Raw genomic sequence first — 20311 nt, 5'->3', positions numbered from 1 at the left:
TATCTTTTTAAAATCAAAAAAGTGTCCCACAGTGTTTGAACATAACGATTCATTTTCAGTCAGGCGGCTATACTTAATATTATTCAACACATTTTAAATAAAAAGATAAAGATATTATTTTAAATTTAATAAGGAGAATACTTCCATATAAGGTCTGTTTTCATAAAGGATTTCACTGAAAAAAATGTGTTTCTCTGCGTTGCAACTCAAGAGTTAACAACCGCTTCAGTGTTTTCTGTGATGCAACGTCGCAGCTCCGTTTACACATTTGTAAGTTGTAATATTTTTGTTACATTTTTTCTCCAGAAACATCAGGACCTGAAACTAGATGTTTAAAAAAAAAAACTGCAGCTGTGATTGATTTCTCTTTAGGAGGCCATGCTGTCTCAAGTGGACTGATGGATCGTCATTAGACTGAGGACATTCAACACACTGTAATGAACTTATCTATCAGTCAATACATAGAGAACCAAACCGACAGCAGCCAGTACTAATGTGAGAGCTTAAACAATTTTGTTTTTGTAAAATAATAAAAACTGACACGCAAAAATATAAATAATAATTTAATAAGAAGCTATAGAGGCTGGAAATAGAATTTTAAAAGCTGCTAGAGAATATCAAGTTGTTTCTGTGGCATTATATCGCACAAATGATACAACACATTTTTATTAATGAACGTTTTTTAAGATAAATGTTATACTAAGTTTAAATATTGACACCTGCTGAAAATATTGAAAAACAAAATTCTTACTTTGGTTTCTGTGTTCTTTTTGAAAATTGGATAAAAAGTAAATTATTTAATCAATTAAAAATCCACTGACTTTTAAGCATGGGTGAGATGTGATGCATTCAAAAGCTCCAGAATACTAAAAAATAAAAAATAAATAAAAAGTAAAAATAATAATAATTTCAAAAGTAAAATGAAATTCATATAATGATGCTTGAATGTCCCATTGGAAGAATATTTCTTTAAAAATAATAATAATTATAAAAAAAATAATATTTTTTTTCTTATCACGCAAGAGGGAACATATGACTTCTCAAAAGTTATTTTAAAATTATTTCCTAAAACTACATAACTATTTACACACCTTGACTGCATGCATGGCTAAGAGACAAACGAATGCTTCACTCAAACTGAATATGGAAACTTACATGGCAATGTAAAATTATTGAGCAGCAATATTAAAATAATCTGCCACTAAAGCCATGTCCGGCCACACAGCTATCCAGTAACAGGAAGGGGCGAACAGAGCTTAATGTTTTATGCAAACATTTTTGGGGTTTACACAGTTTCTCTTGTGTTTCCAGGAAAGTCTCGTGTTGGAATAATTTCATTTTTCCTCAGATGAGAGAAAGAGATTCCTGTTTCTAAAATAGACTCAGGCCTCAAGCCAGGTTTAAGCTGCAGCAGCACCTGTTGAAGTATTATGACCGGCCAAGATTCTTCAAATATTCCATTAACATTTTATCAAATTTAGCAGCACTCTTCTTGATCAGTATTTAGCTGGGATATGATGCATTTTGGTGACAATGATGTTATAAAAAATATTCTTGAGTACAGCAAGAAACACATTATAGCTGTATATTTCATCTCCCTCAAGCCTCTCATGGACACGCGCTCTGAAAATGATTTTTGACCTCAGAGCACAAACAGACATTTCATGACCTGGGCACCCATGAGTAGTAAAGTTTATTCCACTGTCCACCTCATACATCAAGACTGTGACACTTGGATGGGGATTCAAGGAGTGATGGTCGTGTGAAGGAGCGGTGGAAGTTTTATTATGGTCCAAGAGCTGACTAATATAGACAGTCAATTCCACGATGTTGTGCCAGAGTGCAACAGCTATTTCGGTTGCAGTGAGCTGCTGAGGTGACAACGAGGAGCCGTGACACAGCTCAGAGGCTAAGGTCATGGTGGTTGTTATTATCAAGATCCTTTGAGTGACGGTTTTCAAAGTGAAAAAAATTCTTAACTAAAAAGTGACTTTTAATAGGATTTGCTCATTCAAAACACTGTATATCATGCCAATTTATGTGGATATAAGATTTTGTTCATCCTTTAACAGTCTCTCTGCCATTAAAGCTACACTTTACACCTCAGTCTCAAACAGGGGCATTATTGTCGGGGTGGGGGGGGGGTGATTATCCAGGGACTCAATGGCAAGGGGGATGCAGTTTTGCATTTACATGTCTTTATTTAATGTCATTTTATAAGTGCCATAAATACATTAAAACTGCCCGAATAAATCAGGTGAAAGACTAAATTTTGTATAAAAGTAATAGTAGCTTCATGAGCACCAACGTACATGTCTCTTCCCCAAAAAGGAAAAGAAAAATACACAAACTGACAAAAAAGTAAAATAAAATAAAAAGATGAATAAAAAGGTGCATAAGAGAGACATGGATCAAGAGAGATAGGATGGGAAGCCCACAGAAAACTGTTTATGCATAGGGTCCAGAATTTGATGCTGCAACCCTGGTCTCTTATCTTATTTAGTAACCAGTGCTATAAAAAAAATTAGAATTGGTTTAAAATAGGGTAAAAGACAAAAGAAACAACACATGCCTTTTGAGGTCCCTCTCACCCCTTTGAGGCACAAAATGCTTTAGTCCACCCTTCTACTAGAATTTATCTCCAAACGTGGCTGAAGCCAAGTGAGTGACTACTTTTCCTGCTTGAGCACCAACGTACACACGTCTCTCCCTGAAAATGGAACGGGAAAGAAAGAAAACTGACAAAAACTACATAAAAAGGTGTGTGAGAGAGAAATGGATCAAGAGAGGAAGGACGGGGGGGCCCACAGAAACAGTTTATGCATAGGGCCCAGAATTTGATGCCACATCCCATTCTTATGATATTTTATTTAGTAATTAGTGCCATAAATCAATTAAAATTGGCTGAATAAATCAGGTCAAAGACAAAATGGTTTAGCTCAACCTTTCACTAGAATTAGTCTCCAAACGTACCTAAAGCCGATGGAGTGACTGCTTTTGCTACTTGTGCACCAATGCCCCCCCTAAACTGGCACAAAAAAATATCTAAAAGGTGTGTGAGATATGGAGAGAAGTGGATCAAGCGAGGAAGGATCGGGGGTATACAGAAACTGTTTATGCATAGCGCTCAAAATTTGGTGCTACACTTCTCGTCTTAAGCCAGTATCATTCTGCTACTTGAATCACAAATTGAAATATCAGAAATCCTCTCCAGCCAAGACATTAGACCACATTCCCACCTGGAGAGAGGGAGGGAGAGAGAGAGAGAGAGAGGGACCTCATTACTCGCTGCTAGTGTGAGTGCAGGGCTGCTCCGCGCTGACTGCAGGCCTGACTTCTCGGGAGGGTCCGGACGGTCGTGGCTACAGTGATGTATGGGCAGATGCATCAAATCGCACAAGATAAACAAGCGATGAGTTTCATCAGGGCCATCATAGCTTTAATTTGGCTGCCTAATGAGTCAGATCTAGTGGCGGAGATAAGAGTTGTCAGAGGCCCAGCTCTAATGAATTTCTTGCCACTTGTAATCAAGGTTGCCTGTCTGAGGGGGGATGATTAATGGAACCCTGGAGGATTCCCTCGGCCCTCAGCCTTCATTACAGCTAATGCATTCTCAGGCAAATTAACAGAGAAATGCAGGCAAAAGCCAACGGGGAAGGGGAGAGAAAGAGAGAGGGGAAGGGGGGAGAGTGATGGGAAAAGAGCGTTTATGTAAGACAAAGGAGAGAGAGAGGGGAGGATGAGGAGGAAGATAGTGTGGTGGGGATGAAACGGCCCCGGTTGGCAGCAGGAGAGGGGAAAGAGAGGCAGGGGATGTGCTGAAATCCGCTGATTAGCGAGAGGTTCAAGGATATGGAAATGAAGACATGAGTTTGGGGCAGTTACGGTGCAACACGGATGTACTGGGCAGACATGATGGAGCTGAAATTGATAAATGGATGTTCGGGTCTGGAGGGGATTCAGGAGGGGAGAGATGGTCAGATGTAAGGATATAATTATTGGTTAAAGGGGGTTAAAGGGGTTAAAAGGGGGTGAAGGGAGCAACAGTAACCTGCAAAAATCAAAACATGCCACCTTAAAGCAACATTTATGTTGCAAGCATGTCACTAACCAGGCTGTTAAAGTGGCCCGTGGCCAAGCAGCCCCTACATGTTATGGAAATATGGATTTAATGTTTGCAAATATGGTCTCGTCAGGTCTTTGTGTACCCATCCATCAGCCTCAGACCCACCTCTGCAATCTTGGAGGCAATTTGTCTAAGAAGAGGTGGGCGGCAGAGAGCCCTCCTCACTGTTTAGCAGGCCCTGATGAAATATCAAAACATACAGCAGTGCAAGCGAGTGCTCCAGTCGCACCACAACAAACACAAGTGGCCGGGGTCTGCCAAGGCGAGAGGCGCCGTAATAAATTACAGGACACATTTTTACAGTAATATTTCTACAGAGATGTGAAGGTTATATGATTCAGTACGGTTTCATTTAAGCAAGGGCTTTACATTTTGACATTCAAAGAGACAGGTCACCCCCAAATCAAAAATATATATTTTTCCTCTTACCTGTAGAGCTGTTTATTTATCTATCTTGTCTTGGTGTCTGTTGAGATATCGGCTGTAGAAATGTCTGCCTTCTCTCGAATGTAATGGAACTAGATGGCACTCATCTGATGACGCTTCGAGCGAGCAGTAATGTCTCTTTCCAGAAATCATGACCCAGTTACTCAAGTTACAGGCCATGTTGTGAGCAGTTTCATGTAGGAACTATATTCTTTCTACCGAATTACAACTGCCAATATCACTGTGTAGGAGGAGGAATCACGAAACGTGCTTGTGAAAGCGCAAGATGTAAACATTAATGTTGTTCTCCTTGGCTGAGTTTAATGTTATTGAGCAGCAGACGCATGCATTGTGATACGGTCAGCGGGTGTAGTTCAGTAGAGAGAAAATAGTTCCTACACAAAACTGCTCACAATAAGGTCTGTGAATTATCATGAGCAACCGGGTGATGATATCAGGAAAGAGACATTGCTGTTGAGTTTTTATTTTTTTTTTAAAGATAATTTTTTTTGGCATTTTTGTTAGACAAGACAGAAGATCAATAGCATGAAAGGGGGAGAGAGAGGGGATGACATGCAGCAAAGGGCTGCAAGCTGGAATTGAACCCGCAGCCGCTGCGGCAAGGACATTGCTTTCATTTATGGGGCACCTGCTTTATTCACTGAGCCACCTGACACCCCACTGTTGAGTTTTTCAAATGATTTTTTTGTCACTTTGAGCACCACAAGCCAAGTGCCATCCTGTTCATATTCCAGCGAAGGCAGAAACATCTCTATGGCCAATATCTCCAAAATTCAAAAACTCACACTATAACAATCTAGACTGATGAATAGCACTACAGGTAAAGGCAAAAATATGTACATTTCATTTTAGGGTGAATTGTACCGTTAAAGCCACTAAAGACTTTGAAAACTCAAGCTGTTATAATAATTTTTTATATTAACAATGGATTATGTTAATAAGTTAATGTGAAAGGGACTGCTTTTAATGACGGACCAAAGAGAACCTATATATCTGTATTCTGTTGGTTGCATACTGGTCAGTCATATTTGTATTTTCTTAAACATGTTAAGAAAACAGACCTTGCAGATCTCCTAACTTCATCACTGGCAAAATCCTCTTTGTCACAATCAAGTTGAGTCAGACTAACTTGGTTTACACGATATTGCTAACTCTTAGAAAGAACAAGGTGATTCCACTTGGCACTTTTAAATTGTAGTAACTTCACAAAATTAAGTAAATGCAGCTACATTTTAAGTACACTGAGAAATTGGACATAAAGCAAACGTAAATTAAGATTAGTAGCTATGTTCACTTTCCTTTTTCAAAATCAATTTACCAGATTTTACAGTGTGTATTGTACATCTTTAAAAAACATTTTTTATCAATAGTTTAACTTGCATAAACGCAGGCAATCTGCTACAATAAGTCAGTTTGTGGGTTGACTGACAGTAATCAAACAACCAATAAATCATTATTAGATTCAGATTCAAATATATGACTAATTGGCGAAGGGATATGCAACATCACCTTCCTCTAAATTACCTCTTGCTCACCTGGTAAATTGTGCGTCCCATAGGCTGAGTCCTTACAGCGGCCTGGGTTCAATTCCAACTTGTGGCCCTTTTGCTGCGTGCCATCGTTCTTCTCACTGCCCCCTTTCCTGTCACTCTGAAGTTGTCCTATAATAAAGGCAAAAAGCCCAAACATACACCTTAAAAATGAGCCTTGTCCACTTCAGCAGTGAGAGGAGAATTCAACAAAACTGTGTCTTGCTCACGCAGGAACCCATAGTAAGAAAGCTGATTAAGAGAATAAGTTTTCCGAGCCTTTAAATGTGATTTAGAGCATTGTGGCTCCATGTCAAGCCAGCGCTGAGGGAGGAAGAGGAAGGAGAAACCAGGTGATGAAGCCCGAACAAAGCCGGCCAGCAGAGAGGAAGGGGATGAAGATATGCTGAGACGAGATTAGCAGGAAATAAGAAGTGGATTAGTGAGGGCTCGACTCCTCTCAACACTTTAGACCTTTTACTTTTTCACCACAGTGTTGTGCTGCCTGACACTAAGCCCAGCTCTTTATCTTAATCCTCTTTCACCAAACTGTTGGGGGTCCAACAAGCAGGAAGTGGAAAGAGGTTGCTTTACTTACCTCAAGACCTGCTTGGTTGAGTTGTCGGACACATAATCCGGACTGCTGCAGTGAACTTTCTTCAGTGGGTTTGATGAAGGACCATGCAAAAGGGAAGAACATGAAATGGCAGCGCTTGTTGAAGCGATAGTGAGACTTTTATTTTGAAAGAGATGCTCACCTCATCAGCAGGTCATGCACGGAAGCAGCAGGCGTGATGGATGATGGATGAGCAACACACACACCAGACAAATGCGTCGCTTTCCCCAAATGCAGGGAAGGCTACTTCGTTTTATTTGAGTGTTTATTAATAGGTCAACAGTCAGCCAAGCATCCAAGCATACAACAAGTTACTCTTTAGCTTTTGCTTTGTTTCACGTTCTGAACGTAAAAGGAATTACAATAGGAAAATTAACTTGAACAAAAACAAAAAAAAAGAAAAAGATATTTACAAACTGCATTATAAATATGTCAAATGTACATCATTATACACAAGTACCAAAGATGGCCGGTTAATGTCGAGACCAAACAGAAGTACCTTAAAAATATGCCTAAGAAGAAACAAAAAACAACATATCAAAATATGGTTCATGGGTCAAAGGGGACCGTTGACCTAAAACCAATTTAGTGTGTTTCTCTGGGAGGAGCTCGTCTTCAGATAAAAGCATTAAGCTAATATGTACACTTGTTCATATGTTGTGTCTGGGGGGAAAACAGGCAGGTTTCTCGTGTATTTTTTTTTAATAATCTACAGTATGTAAATAAGGTTTCAGGTAATCACTATACACATTAAACTCCCCTCGGACACAGAAATGTTCTCACTGAAATAAGTTGGTCAAGTAAAAATCAGAAATAAGGCCAGTACCACTGTACAGTACGAGTAATATTTGAAGGTAGCGAGTTGAATTTGTGGTCGGTTTTGGGATGTTATGAAGAAATAGTTGGACATTTTGGAAAATGCTTACGTGCTGAGAGTCAGATAAGGCGATTGGTACCACTCTCATGTCTTTGTGTAAAGCATGGCACTAGAGCAAGGAGGCTGTTAGCTTAGCTTAGCTAGCAAAAAGACAGGAAGCAGGGGGACATGATTAGTGGGGAGCACGTTCAATATGAAAAGGTCGCGCACTGTTTTGCAGCGGCAGCGACAAGTATATAAACCAAATTCTAATATAACTTTACCTACTGTATGTGTAATTTTTGTTTTTATGTTACACACTTGCTTTGGTAATGTAAACATATATTTCAAATGCCAATAATGCCCTGTTGATTTTTCTTGAATTTTACTGAATTAAACCAGGACGTATTTAGCATAAAGGCCAATGCATAGCGTCTGTGCATGGGTCCAAATTGGTCTGTGTGATGTTAAAGTCATAATTCAGCCAAGTCCACGAGGGCCCGCTTGGGTCCACATGTAGCCCATTTTATGTGACAGCACAGACTGTAGGAATAGAAACCGTGGCAACTGTGCATGCTCCAATCTCTTGTTCAACACTTATTTCCAGTTCAAAACACTGCAGTTGAAGCAGCCACAGCTGCCTTTCTACCGTAAAGTTAGTTTTAAGTTGGATATCTGACAGACATTCACACGCAGCATCATTAAGTTTCTCTTTAACCTGATGTTGGCAGTAGAAGGATCCTAAGCCCTTGTGTTTATTGCCTGGGGCTGACACGGACCGCCAATTGTACTATGAACACAACTGCATGTGCTTGACCGCAGCTGTCACCGGACGTCCAATGTGGAAAGTTTGTCTGAGCCTTAACACAAAAGGACGTTCGATTTCCATTTAAAGTTTTGCTACATTTTGTCATGGCTAAATTCAGGCCTGGCTCGCACCATAAATTCAAAATCTGCCTACCAGCAGCTCTAGAGCATGACTGCCTAAAGATAACTGGACACAGCATTGGAGGTAGGGTTCTGTTAGTTCCTATGAAAGTTACTCAGTGGTGCACAAAGCCCCCAAAAAATCCAACTGCCGCTTGTAAAATTACCCTAATGATCGTCACTCCTTCTGCACTGTGTGGCCTGTAGAGAAGGCACATTGGAGACTTCGGCGCTCCACTAACTTGAATGGGAATAAAATTATTCAATTGTGCGTCCCTTCTAGTCTTTCAAAATGTTATCGTACTGAATGGATCAAATCCTGATGATGGAACAAACCCCTTTTTTTGGCCCTCAAAAAATGTATCTGATTTCACAGATTTTCAGATGTCTCTTCTGCCATGTAAATCTATTGCAAAAAATGTTTTTGGCAACACATGACGGATGTAATTACACTGTTTGGTCACTACGAAAAATTGTCATCAAAAGTGTGCCACACTTCCTGGGGACCTGATCCTGATCTTACAAATTAAAATGATAAATCTTGTTTTTTTTAATACAAAAAAGAAATTTTAAAATAACAGTTTTTTGAAGGAGCTACGTGGTATAACTAACCTTGTAGCCAGGATAATGTTTTTTTAGGGTGATCGCCTCTTGCCTCCAGCTCCATACCAAACACACAGACAAGAGACTGGCATCAATCTTCTGATCAAGACAGCAAAAAAAAAATGTATTCACAAATATGTCAAACTACTCCTCATATCCCTCTCTTGACTTACATCCTCTTTTGACCACATATTCATACACCATGGGGCTCTGAAAACAGGAACGCTGTAAAGCAACAACAGAATCCCGAAGATACAAAATGTTAAGAACTTGCTCTGTAAACATATACATCCTGCCTTTGTAAACGCATAAAATCAAAATGGTTTAAAACCTTAAAAATGGCAGTTGAATAAAAGGGAAAGTACACTGTAGACTTCGTGCCACCTGAATTAATTTCTTACCTTTACTATAAATGAATTATCATGTCAATGGAATACTGTACATTTGTATTAATGCAAAGAGAGTCGAACTAAGTATACTTCCCTCTATGAACCTCCTTGCTCATTTTCTTTCTCGCTTCAGTCAATTAAATGCATTCTGTTAACTCCCTACTTTCAGGCTGACACTTAAGGATTTTTTTTCGATTCTAAAACTTCAGAGTAAGTTCTTATAAGGAATAAGGTGAAGGAACAAGAACTACTTTTTACAGGGGTCTGTACATTAAAACACAGTTATGTTCCTAAATCTTCACTCTAAGCGTCTTCTCTCCAGTGTCCTCTCTCCAATGTATATGAACAGAAATGCCCAGTCGCTCTCTGCTGAACACGGTCACGGACGAAAAGACGTAAGCACACACGTGTTGTACGGTTAATGTACGGAGGCACATACACAGTACTATATATGTTTTTCACAGCAACAAAAGAGGAAATGCTCTTGAGAGTACCGATTACTACAGCCTTTGGCCACAGGAGGTGAACAGATAGTATCTGTGTCAAACAATTATCAACACAATCTGGTCAATCGGAAAACTACTCCAACAAAGACGTCATTAATGGTGTGATTCTACTTTTTCAATCAAAGGTTTGAATTTGAATGAATTCTGATTGAAGAGGCACGCTCACAAAGCCGCGTGGCTCGATGGTCATAAAACATCATGCCCCTTAATTCCTTTGTAGTCACAGACACTTTTACTGGAGGATCACGATAAGGGTGGCGAAGGAAATGACTCACTTTCAGCCGATAGGAATTCAGCAATCAGCTCCTTTATGATGATCCTAACCCATTTTCCTGTGAATTAAGTATCTAAATCATTTGGACTCTTCAACTATAATTGCTTTGCCTTTGTATATGAATAGTATGTCAAGAGTTTGATAGCTGTGGTGAAGACATGCATCATTACTAAAAGCTGCAACAGCCACCGAGATCATGGAAGATTTAGTTTCTTTGCCCACATCAGTGTTTCTTTTTTGTCACTTGTGAAACTATTCCTCACAGTTTTATGTTATTATGCTTAGGCTTGGAAATTTGAAGGAAGTTGCTCATCTCAGGCTCGTTATAAAATCAGTTCATGTCGCAGAAGGGGAAGACATAAAAGGAAATGTTGGAGCATTAAGGAAATGCTTTTCGTGGGGAAGGTATGAATGCCAAAGTAAGTCATTTGTTTGGTTGGCGCTTAAAAAACAAAAAGCTTAAAGCTGATCGTGATCGTTTCAGACCAAGACTGAATGAGTTTAACAAATAAAAAATAATAATATAAAACAAACAATGTACAATGTCCGAACCCCAAACACCGACTTTGTTCGGTGGAATATAAACAATGTGTCCATGGCTCCTGGTTTCTCTCTGTTGGTTCTGATTCTGGGTTACACAGTGTGAAACAGAGGAGGAAGTACTGGGAACAGACAGGAGCGGGTTCGGGGAAGTTCGTGTGTTTGCTCTCTGGCTCCTACATAATGCTGATGCTGCGGTTGAGCTCACACTGGGCGTTGTTGTTGTTGATGTTGGGATTGGGGTTGCGGCGGCTCATGTTGGGTGTGGGCACGGACGTCAGGCTACTTGTGTCGTTGGGGCAACCGTGCTGAAGCAAGATGTCCGCGCACTCCTGGCTGCCAGCGCGCCGGGCGTAGGACAACGAGGTCTGGCCACGAGCGTCCCGACTCTTCACGTCCACACCGTACTGTCGGAGAAAATGAGGCAGATCAGATATTAAATTTTACATACTTTGGGGAACTCCCAGGCTTTCCAATGTGAAAATGGGATTTTAAATATCCTAAATTCAAAGCAATCTCTCTGTATTTGGAGTTATTTTTTGAGTTTCCCTTTAATCTTACTCTTTTTTTTCTCACTTTACTTTCTACAACCAGAAACATTTTTTAGCGCTGTGTTTGTCACAAGATTCCTTTGTTTACAACAATGATCTGTGTATTGTTGGAACAGGTAATGGTTACTGGTTAATGGTAAAAGGTTTATGGGTCCGTATATTATCAACACTTTCCTGAGACGTTTCTTGTAAAGAAGTTTGTTATCCAATACTAATTGTAGCTGAGACACTTATTTTAGTTAGATTTCATTTAGTTAGGCAGTTATATCTACACTTCAATAAAACTTGAAAAGATAACTATGAAAAATAAAATTCCAAATAATAAAATCTTTTAGAGGGTTCTGTAGGAGGGGACTTGTGTTGAGAAACTGGCACATCTGGAAAGGTTTTCTGGTTGTCGGGAGGTCCTTCTTTACACACTTAAACTCCTCAATCACAATAAATCCCGACGATAACGTTCATCCACCTCAAAGCCACAGGAATCAACCCACCCAGATGAGCAGCTGTGTGATGACCACGTTTGCCATTGCGCAAGAGAGGTGCAGAGCGGTGCGTCCGTCTCCGTCCCCGTAGGTCTCGTTAACCTCCTCCTTGGTGCCGTGGGCCAGCAGCACCACCACCAACCTCAGGTCATCCTCCACCACCGCCCGAAGCAGCTGCTGCCCCAGGGGCACATCTGACTGGGGCAGCCCCACCAGGAACAGCTTCTGCTCGTACTTGGCTCGGATCCAGCGCTCCTTCTCCTCCCTGGAGAGACGGGAATGACAGACACAGAGCAGGTCAGCCAGGGTGAAACACAGCTATGATTAATTAAGCACCGAAGTTTAAGAACTTTTAACACAAATCTCATAAGTCACGAGAAAAAGGGAAGAGCGGGGATGCTGAAGATGCTTTACTTGGGGGACACTTTTGCAAAGTGACAGGAGCCTAGGGGCCAGTCACAGCAGCCCCATACAAGTTTCTAGGATTATAGGACATTTCTTGGATTTTTGATTTCTTTTCTTTTTTTTAAGATTATTTATAAGGCTTTTTATGCCTTTAATGGATAGGACAGAGCAAGTGTGAAAGGGGAGGAGCAAAGGACTAAGGCCAGAATCGAATATGCGGCCGTGCGAGCACATGCGAGGACACAGCCTCTGTACATAGGGCACCCGCTTTATCCATTGAGCCACCGGGCACCCTGGGGGATATTTCTAGGATTTTACGATATTTCTAGGACTTTAGGACGTTTCTAGAATTTCAGGATGTTTTTCCGGTCTTAGCATGTTTCAAGGATTCTTGGACATTTATTGGATTTTAGGCTGCTTCTAAGATTTTAGGACATTTCTAGGACTTCTGGACATTTCTAGGACTGTTGGACATTTCTAGAACTGTGGGACATTTCTGGGACTTTGGGATGTTTCTACGATTTTAGGACATTTCTGGGATTTTAGGATGTATCTAAGATTTTAGGACATTGCTAGGATTTCAGGGCATTTCTTGGATTTTAGGACATGGGGTTTAGCTAGGACCTCTATCAGGGGGGTGCGGGGGATCCTTCACTGGCACTTTTTGATCAACAAGCTCTATTTTAATCCTGTTTTATGCACTCTGGCACCTTATTTATACTAAAAGTACAAAAACAATTCCCAGTATGAATAACTTTATTTTTATTGTGAATTAGATAATGGTTGGAAGGCCACCCGGCAACCTATCTGGGGCCAGATTTGGTCCGCGGCCCCTAAGTTGAGAATCACTGGGATAGACTGTAGACACACAAGGGAAGCATTATTGTAATTAACCTGAGAGACTCACTAAAGTGACGTTTCCAAATGATCAGAGCACAGGACATCCACTGGCCTCCACTATCACAGTAGGAAATAATACAGATTGGCTGCAGAGATGAAAGAATGCCAAAGGCTGTGACGCTTTGGGCAATATTCCACTTTCGAGTGATTAAGGTCGACAGCAAGGCGGTTAGAGCCTGGCCAGCTTTCTAAAGGTTACACATCTTGAACAGCATGTCTGCCGCTGACAATACAGGAAGAAGGGGGACGTATTTTTTATCAGCGCTGTCGGCTGTCAGTCTGAACTGGTGGATCCCCTCCACAAAAGAGGCAGTGTGTCTCGGAGCCCCGGTCTCCCTTGGGGTGGCTGGGCCCTGAGTCAGATCGATGGGGCTGAATGGCAGCCAGAGAGGGACGGTGGGATGTGGGGCTCCTTCACTCCAGCACACAGCAGAGAATAGAGGCTGAGGGGAGGCTCCGTCCTCTATCGCCAGGCTTAATTCTATCTATTGCTGTCCATCTTGACCCCCCCCCCTGCCCGTCCCGTTTCATTCTCTACCCACATACAAACTGTCCAAATAAGAAAGAAAAAAAAAAAATCAATATCAATATGTGAATGACTGAGCATGCCCAGTGTGGCACTAACCCCATGACCCTGTCAGCCGGTGTGATAAGGGGAGCAGAAAGAGTCTGTTGTTTGGATTTGTGGGTGAGTGACAGAGAGGAGAGGGTTTGTACGGATAAGTTCAAGCGTCGACGCCAGCTGGAGTGACAAGGCCCTCGTGGGACTCTCCATCAACGGGCCGAGGCTTAGCAGCAAGTTCAAACTGACATCACTTCAAATTTGATCACAATCACAGTGACGACAAATGATGCAACTTAATTTCCAAAAATTAACCTTTCAGATGAGCAACAGAGCATCATATCTACACATTAAACCAATAAATATATATAAAAGAGTTGATTAGTCCAATTTACATTGGTAGCATTTATCCACAGGCACATTTGGTTTTATTTGACTCATTCAACCTTGAGTTTTTGTTTTCGTGTAGTTAGCATGCATAAGCTTACAGGGCTAACCTGGCTTGTTTCTAATATTATGGGAACGTCACTGCCACCCTGGGGTCAAATATTCATTTTTAACAGCCAAATCTCATTCAACTGATATAATTAAGAGGTGGGTCCAGCCCGACTATCTAGGGCAGTGATACTTTGGCCTGTGGGACAATTTTTGCCCGCCAACCATTTTCCCATTCACAATGAAAATGAAATGACTCACTCTGGGAATTGTTTTTTGTACTTTTAGTGTAATGAAGGTGCCAGAGTGCATTAAAAAAGGCAAAATAAGTAGAAAATATTTGTAAAAACAACACAAATTAAGGCTAATTATTTATTCATTAATTAATAATGTGTCAATGCCCTGTCTCCGGTCATTTTGCAAAAGTTTTCACTGGGCAAATCAAGTTGAGTATCCCTGATCTCAAGCCACAATGGATGAAAAAATAAATTCTTCTGTCATTTGTGTAAACTGAACCTGACTAAATCCCCAAATAGCTAATTTTCACTTACAGCAGCAGTTTCAACAATAGTAACCCGTTCAACATTAGTCACTCTCCTTTATTACGACCTTAGCAGCGAAGTGTCAAGGCTGCCAACTTACCACAGACAGCAACCATTTTCAGACTCATATGTCAGCTGCCAGGCTCACTTCACAGCGCAGTCCGTCTTACACAGAGCAGCCTGGCATCGGCCCTAACTACAGGAGTTAAGGATGTGATGGAAGAGGTGCGGCTCTTTATCAGCACAGATTGATTAACTGCAAAATGCCATTGGAAGCTCATAAAGCAACTAAACTCACATCTTAAAATATCCACTCAAAGCTGCTGAGTCTATAAGCATATGGGTGCATTTTTGTTATGACCTGGAGGAAAAAGTGGAGGAGAAAGTCCTCACTCTAACATAAGAAAATCTTTTCTTAAGGGTATTATGTGAGCAACAATACAGCCCTAATGGCAGGCAATTGCAGTAGCTTGGAGTTTTATGGTGTAAGACCTCCATCAATCCCTACTCAGTCATTATGTGCGGACAAGCCTGTTAGCAAATCAATTGGCCTTAGAAGCAGCGGACTGCTCCGAACAGGAAGGGGCCGTCCTGCCCTCCCCTCTTATTTCCGGTGGACTCTTTGAAAACAAGTCTTTTTTTTTAATGCCAAAGAGGATAAAGTATCTGAAAACTCTTTCGTAATCCTTAAGGCAAAAAAAATCTACAACCCTCTAAAAAAATCTGGTTAAAAGCAATCACTGTCGAGCTGTTGTCCAAAGTTTGTCTCAGAAAGCAGGACCATGAATGAGATGCTGAATCTGTGTAGCCCAGTGAATTGATATGAGCTAAATGAGGCAGAAAGTTAGCACCAAGATGTGAAACAAAAAGGCTGAGGAGAGCCATTAAGAAGACGTCAACATCTCAGAAAGGAGCCCCGAGGACACTTTGTTAGCCTCCGCTTCGAAATCAGCCCCAAAGACCTGCAGGGGGAAAAAAAAGGCCTCGCTCACCGCTGATGCTGAGCTCTGAATTCAACCACGGCTCTTTATACCCCAAAAAATAAAAGCTAAAGCAGCCGGGGCAGTGGTTTTAAAAATCCCTAAACTGCTGCCCACTTGAAAGACAGAGTGTGAAAGGAAGTGAAATGGTAATCCTGCCTCTGTCTTTTGTTTGAAATAGAAAAACAATCCAAACAGAGGTAGGGTTTAGACAGTCAGGGGGGAAACTGAGACCCTTGAAAAGGACACTTCCTCACCGCAGGAGGAAGAAAAATAAAATCAGCAGATTTAGCATGTCAAAGCGCCAGGACAGAGTGGGAGGGGAGATGGAAAGGGAAAGGAGAGTGAATTTTCACAGCATGGGGGGATATTTAGGAAACTGAACCGATGGCTACTCTGATACACACACACACACACACACACACACACACACACACACACGCGCACACACCGGGCACCAACAGACACCGATTTCCCCACCCTGGCCTGAGCACATACTTGTTCTAAATTTCTCTGTTGCTGAGGGGACAGAGGGGAGCTCAAAGTTCCCAATAAAAATGCCTGTGTCTCTTACAAGTAAAAACAAGCCGCACTTGCTTTACTGCAAACTCCCTTCATCGTTCACAGCTGATAATAATTGTTTAACCCTTTGAAAACTGAGCAAATATGCTTAATTTCTTTTAAAAACATGGAAAGAAAGCAATGAGCAACCTAAGAAAGAATAATTTTGATGCAGCCATTATTTACATTATTTTGACTTTGTCTAACATTTAACTGAACTTGTATTCATTTTTTTCCTTGTGATTTTTTATATATTTTAATTTATTATATACAGTAAACATACAGTATATTTAAATGTATATTTACCGATTGATTTTTATATTTTGATAAATGTGCCTTAAAGTGACCTTATACACACAATACGCACACTGTATCTATCCTGTGCAGGTGAACTAATGTGGGGGTGGGATCACAGGGGATGTATCTTATCTATTCATTCTTTTCTTTTTTTTTTAAAATTGTTTTTAATTTTAATTCTCTTTCTTTTTTATGAGTAGTTTGTTCTTTAAATACTTTTACCATCATGTCATCTGTCATTATATGTACTGTATATTGAATGTAACTCTATTTGTTACGGTTTAGTTTTCTATAAACTGTTATTCTCTTATTAAGGAAACAATAAAAATCATGATTGAAAAGGAAATCAGAAACAAATAAAGCTTAGCATTAAGTTAGTAAAAAGTAGAAGAAATTTGCCTGAAAATTTACAAAAAAATACAACAGAAAAAAATAAAGTAAAAAACAAACAAACAATGAAATGAGCTGAAAAAAGTTGTTACGAAATTATATTAATATTTCTTTATAAGCTGCAGTTATATGTCTTAACAAGTTGCTCATCACCTTTTTCCCATGTTTTTGGAAGAAATCGAGAGAGGGTATTTATATGCACATCACGTGGGTGCAAGACTAACACAAAACAGCGAACATGAGGAATAAAGTACCGCCAGACACTTACTGTTTGTTTTTCTAGACTCTGACACAGAAATATAGTTGTTTATTAATATAAATGTTTGTTCGTATAACAGGTGTGTGTCTTCCCTTATTGGGATTTTATTCCTTTATTGGCATTTAAGCTTTTTTCCTTCAGTGGAACATGATCTGTGTTAAAGGTGCCTTTTTTATATTGGAGATTGCTTATGTTCTCCCTTAACCTCAGTTTAAAACAAGTTTGAACACAGGTGATGCAAACTGATGGTGAATTTTAATATACATTTTTTTCTGATATGACAATGAATTCTGATATAGAAATTTTTTATATAGGCCTAATGTTTTTATCGATTGAGAAATGTTTGATGTTTTGTAATATGGCCTCCACATCACTGTTCTTCTTTCCCTGTGTTCTTTTTCTATGTATTTCCTGTGTAATTTATTGAAGTGTCTGTTGTTTGACCACCCTGATGGTTAAACACACCTGCTACCATAGACTCTGTAATCCCGTTGGGGTGCATTATGTATAAATATTGATTTGGTTTCATCTTTTCAAATATTTTGACCTGATGAAGATCAAAGTAGAATTGAAAAGTTGTCTTCATTAAACTTTTGTGGCACGGCGTAAGTGTGCAAGTGGAAGAATCAGCCAACTTGTTCAGGGTTCAAACATTTAAATACTTGTGAAACACATCTAAAAGAAGAAGAAAAGTGATGTTGATCCAGGTTTCAAAGCCTTCTATCATTAGATTTGATGCAGGAAGAAATCTTGAGCAAACATCAAAATGCTCACAGAGTCCAAAGTGGAAATGGGCTCCTGTCCAGAGCTGGTGTCCCCTTTCATTTGCCTACGCAGAAGCCCACCTAGATAAAGGCAGCCTTAACAGTAGAGAAAGGCCTCTTTTATAATTCTATTAGAGCTCTGTCCTTTCAGCTCTCCGTTGAGCAATGGATCCTGACCCTGACTTAATTAAGTGGCAAATGGCGGAATGATTCTCCTAAACCCAGCCCACGGAGTCAAGAACACATGACTGAATCCAAATAAAGAGGGACAAACAAGGATAATTAGTCAAGCCTGAAAGACAAAAGGCGAACGGGAATTTATAAGGAGGGAAGGGGAAACTGAGACGGCAGGGGCGGAGCCAGCAGTGAAACGACCAATCTGACTGCCTGCAATAAAGGTGCATTGGCCCATAGGAAGAGGAGGATGTCCGTCCCACCACTCGCCCATCTTTCAAACACACACTGAGTCCTCCTAAACAATCAAAGCTTCCAGAGCTCCTCCTACTCTTCCCCGAGGATCCAAATTCACTGCGGACACATCAAATAGACGCAGTGAAGGGGAGAAATGGTGGTGGTGGAGGAGAGGAGGGGTCTTGGGGTTTGACCAGCCTAAACAGACCACGCAGTGGGGGTGGGCAACTTGTATGGGAGCGATTCCCATGCAGCCAGCAGCTTCACTTCCACAAACCGAGGGGAGGGAAGAGACAGTGAGCGAGGAAGAGGGACAGCAGCAGAAAGACAGAGAGGGGGCTTGGAGGGAAACTACAGAGATGAAAAAAAAAGAAAAAAAAGCGCACAACAGAGACAGAAAGCTGGGCCCCAAAGCATCAAAGGTTGCTAAGGGCCAGAAATGAAGCAGCAACACAGTAAACGCCACAGCAAAAGTGCTAAATAAGGCCCCCTATGGTTCAGCGGGTACAGTGTGGACATGCTCCACTCTGAGAAGAACAGCTGCAAAAGAATTAAGACAAATATTTTCACAAGTGGAATACCTTTTTTTCCTCGCTTCCAGAGTGCGGTCTGAACAGATGACCAGAATTCAAAAGGTTGTTGTGCGGAGCTCTATAGAGGGGCCAACAGGAGAGCATCTGGGTGCCGAAGGCAGCCAGAGGGATGAGTTGAATATATTGTGACATTAATGAGGTTGTCAGACTCCTCATGATGGAGTGGCTGTGTTTTTGTGCCAGCAAGACTAACACCCTTAAATGCTCATGCTGTTAACCCCTGCTGAACCCTCGCCTCCAATACAAAGCAGAGGGGACGATAACACATGCCCTGCTTATGTATGCAGCCTGCTGCACGGACATACATTTCAGATTCTCGGTCACAGGAACTGAGCTTTTATTCTTTCAGACAAGAACTTTATGCTATGATTTTATAATAATATTAGACTAAATTGCACGTTTAAGTAGACTTTATCTACCTGGGTCTGAAACTCGGTGGCATGTGGGCAATTAGTGACCGTGGTACCACTTCTCCCACACAGGGCTAATTACTGACCTGTGGGTTTCATTTAGAGAGAGAAAAGAGAGAGAGAGACAGGGAGGACATGGGAAGACCCAGCCGCTCATTTGTCTTAATTAATTACTCTTCCTCCACCAGGGCTCCTGGCAAGGCCGGCTATTCTAAAAGCTCTTTTGAGAGTCGGCGTTCCAGCACTCCTAACCTGTAAGTAGCCCCAAAGCTTTGCCCCGTGTTTTGGGGGATAACTTGGAAGACAGAGGCCACTGTGGACAAATTTTAGAGCAGGAATCCAAATGGCATCCACAGCATTGACGTAAAACAGCTTGTGAAGGCGAGCAAAGATGCCAACGCCGGAGCAGAAGGGGTTAAAAGAGGCAGCAGGGCCAGGTTTGGAGAGGTTAGCGGTGTGATTCATTTTTATTACCACGCAGCCCCTGCAGGCGGCAGGAGTGGCAAATTATTTCTGAAACAAAGTGGAGGGCTCTCATCAGAGCTATTACCTGCCTGTGGCCGAGGGCGGCGCGGAGCCTACAGAGGGTGACAGTGAGAGGCCCGCGTCAGTGAGGGATAGCCGTCCACATCCGTCCACGCTCCAGGACATCTCCCCCAAATGAGAACTGGTGTCTGCGTATGTGTGTGTGCTTCGCTGATACTGTGTGTGTGCGCCAGTAGACAATAAAGTTAGCTCTTGGACTTCCCCCACGGTATCAGTCAAAATAGTCTGTGGTGTTTTCTATCATGAACACGCCAAGCAATTAGAGGTGACGTGCAAAACATGACGACTCCCGGGTGCTAATTAAAAGAACAACTCCCCTCCAATATGCTGACTGCAGCCACAATGAAGCATGAACACAAATTTATCATTGAGAATTTAGCTATAGCAAAGCAAGGTACTGCTTTTTAATT

The 20311-nt window shown here is 41.1% G+C and overlaps 1 protein-coding gene across 2 annotated transcripts in view; it reads right to left on the bottom strand.

The window, feature by feature from the left end:
* Positions 1 to 6936: 6936 nt before the first annotated feature.
* Positions 6937 to 20311, bottom strand: part of agap3 (ArfGAP with GTPase domain, ankyrin repeat and PH domain 3) — a 167482-nt gene continuing 154107 nt past the window's right edge. For both annotated transcript variants that reach the window (XM_042498498.2, XM_042498497.2), the window contains exons 17-18: positions 11856 to 12111; positions 6937 to 11220 (exon numbers count right to left, since the gene is read on the bottom strand). In XM_042498498.2, coding sequence (XP_042354432.1) covers positions 10990 to 11220; positions 11856 to 12111 — 487 coding nt within the window. In that variant the 3' untranslated portion in view covers positions 6937 to 10989. The remainder of the gene's footprint in view (positions 11221 to 11855; positions 12112 to 20311) is intronic.

Source organism: Plectropomus leopardus, chromosome 12 (genome assembly GCF_026936395.1).
Source record: "Plectropomus leopardus strain MGB_pleo_1.0 chromosome 12, ASM2693639v1, whole genome shotgun sequence".
Lineage (NCBI taxonomy): Eukaryota > Metazoa > Chordata > Actinopteri > Perciformes > Serranidae > Plectropomus > Plectropomus leopardus.
Note: the sequence above shows the minus strand (reverse complement) of the source record. Positions and strands in the feature narration are given on the sequence as shown.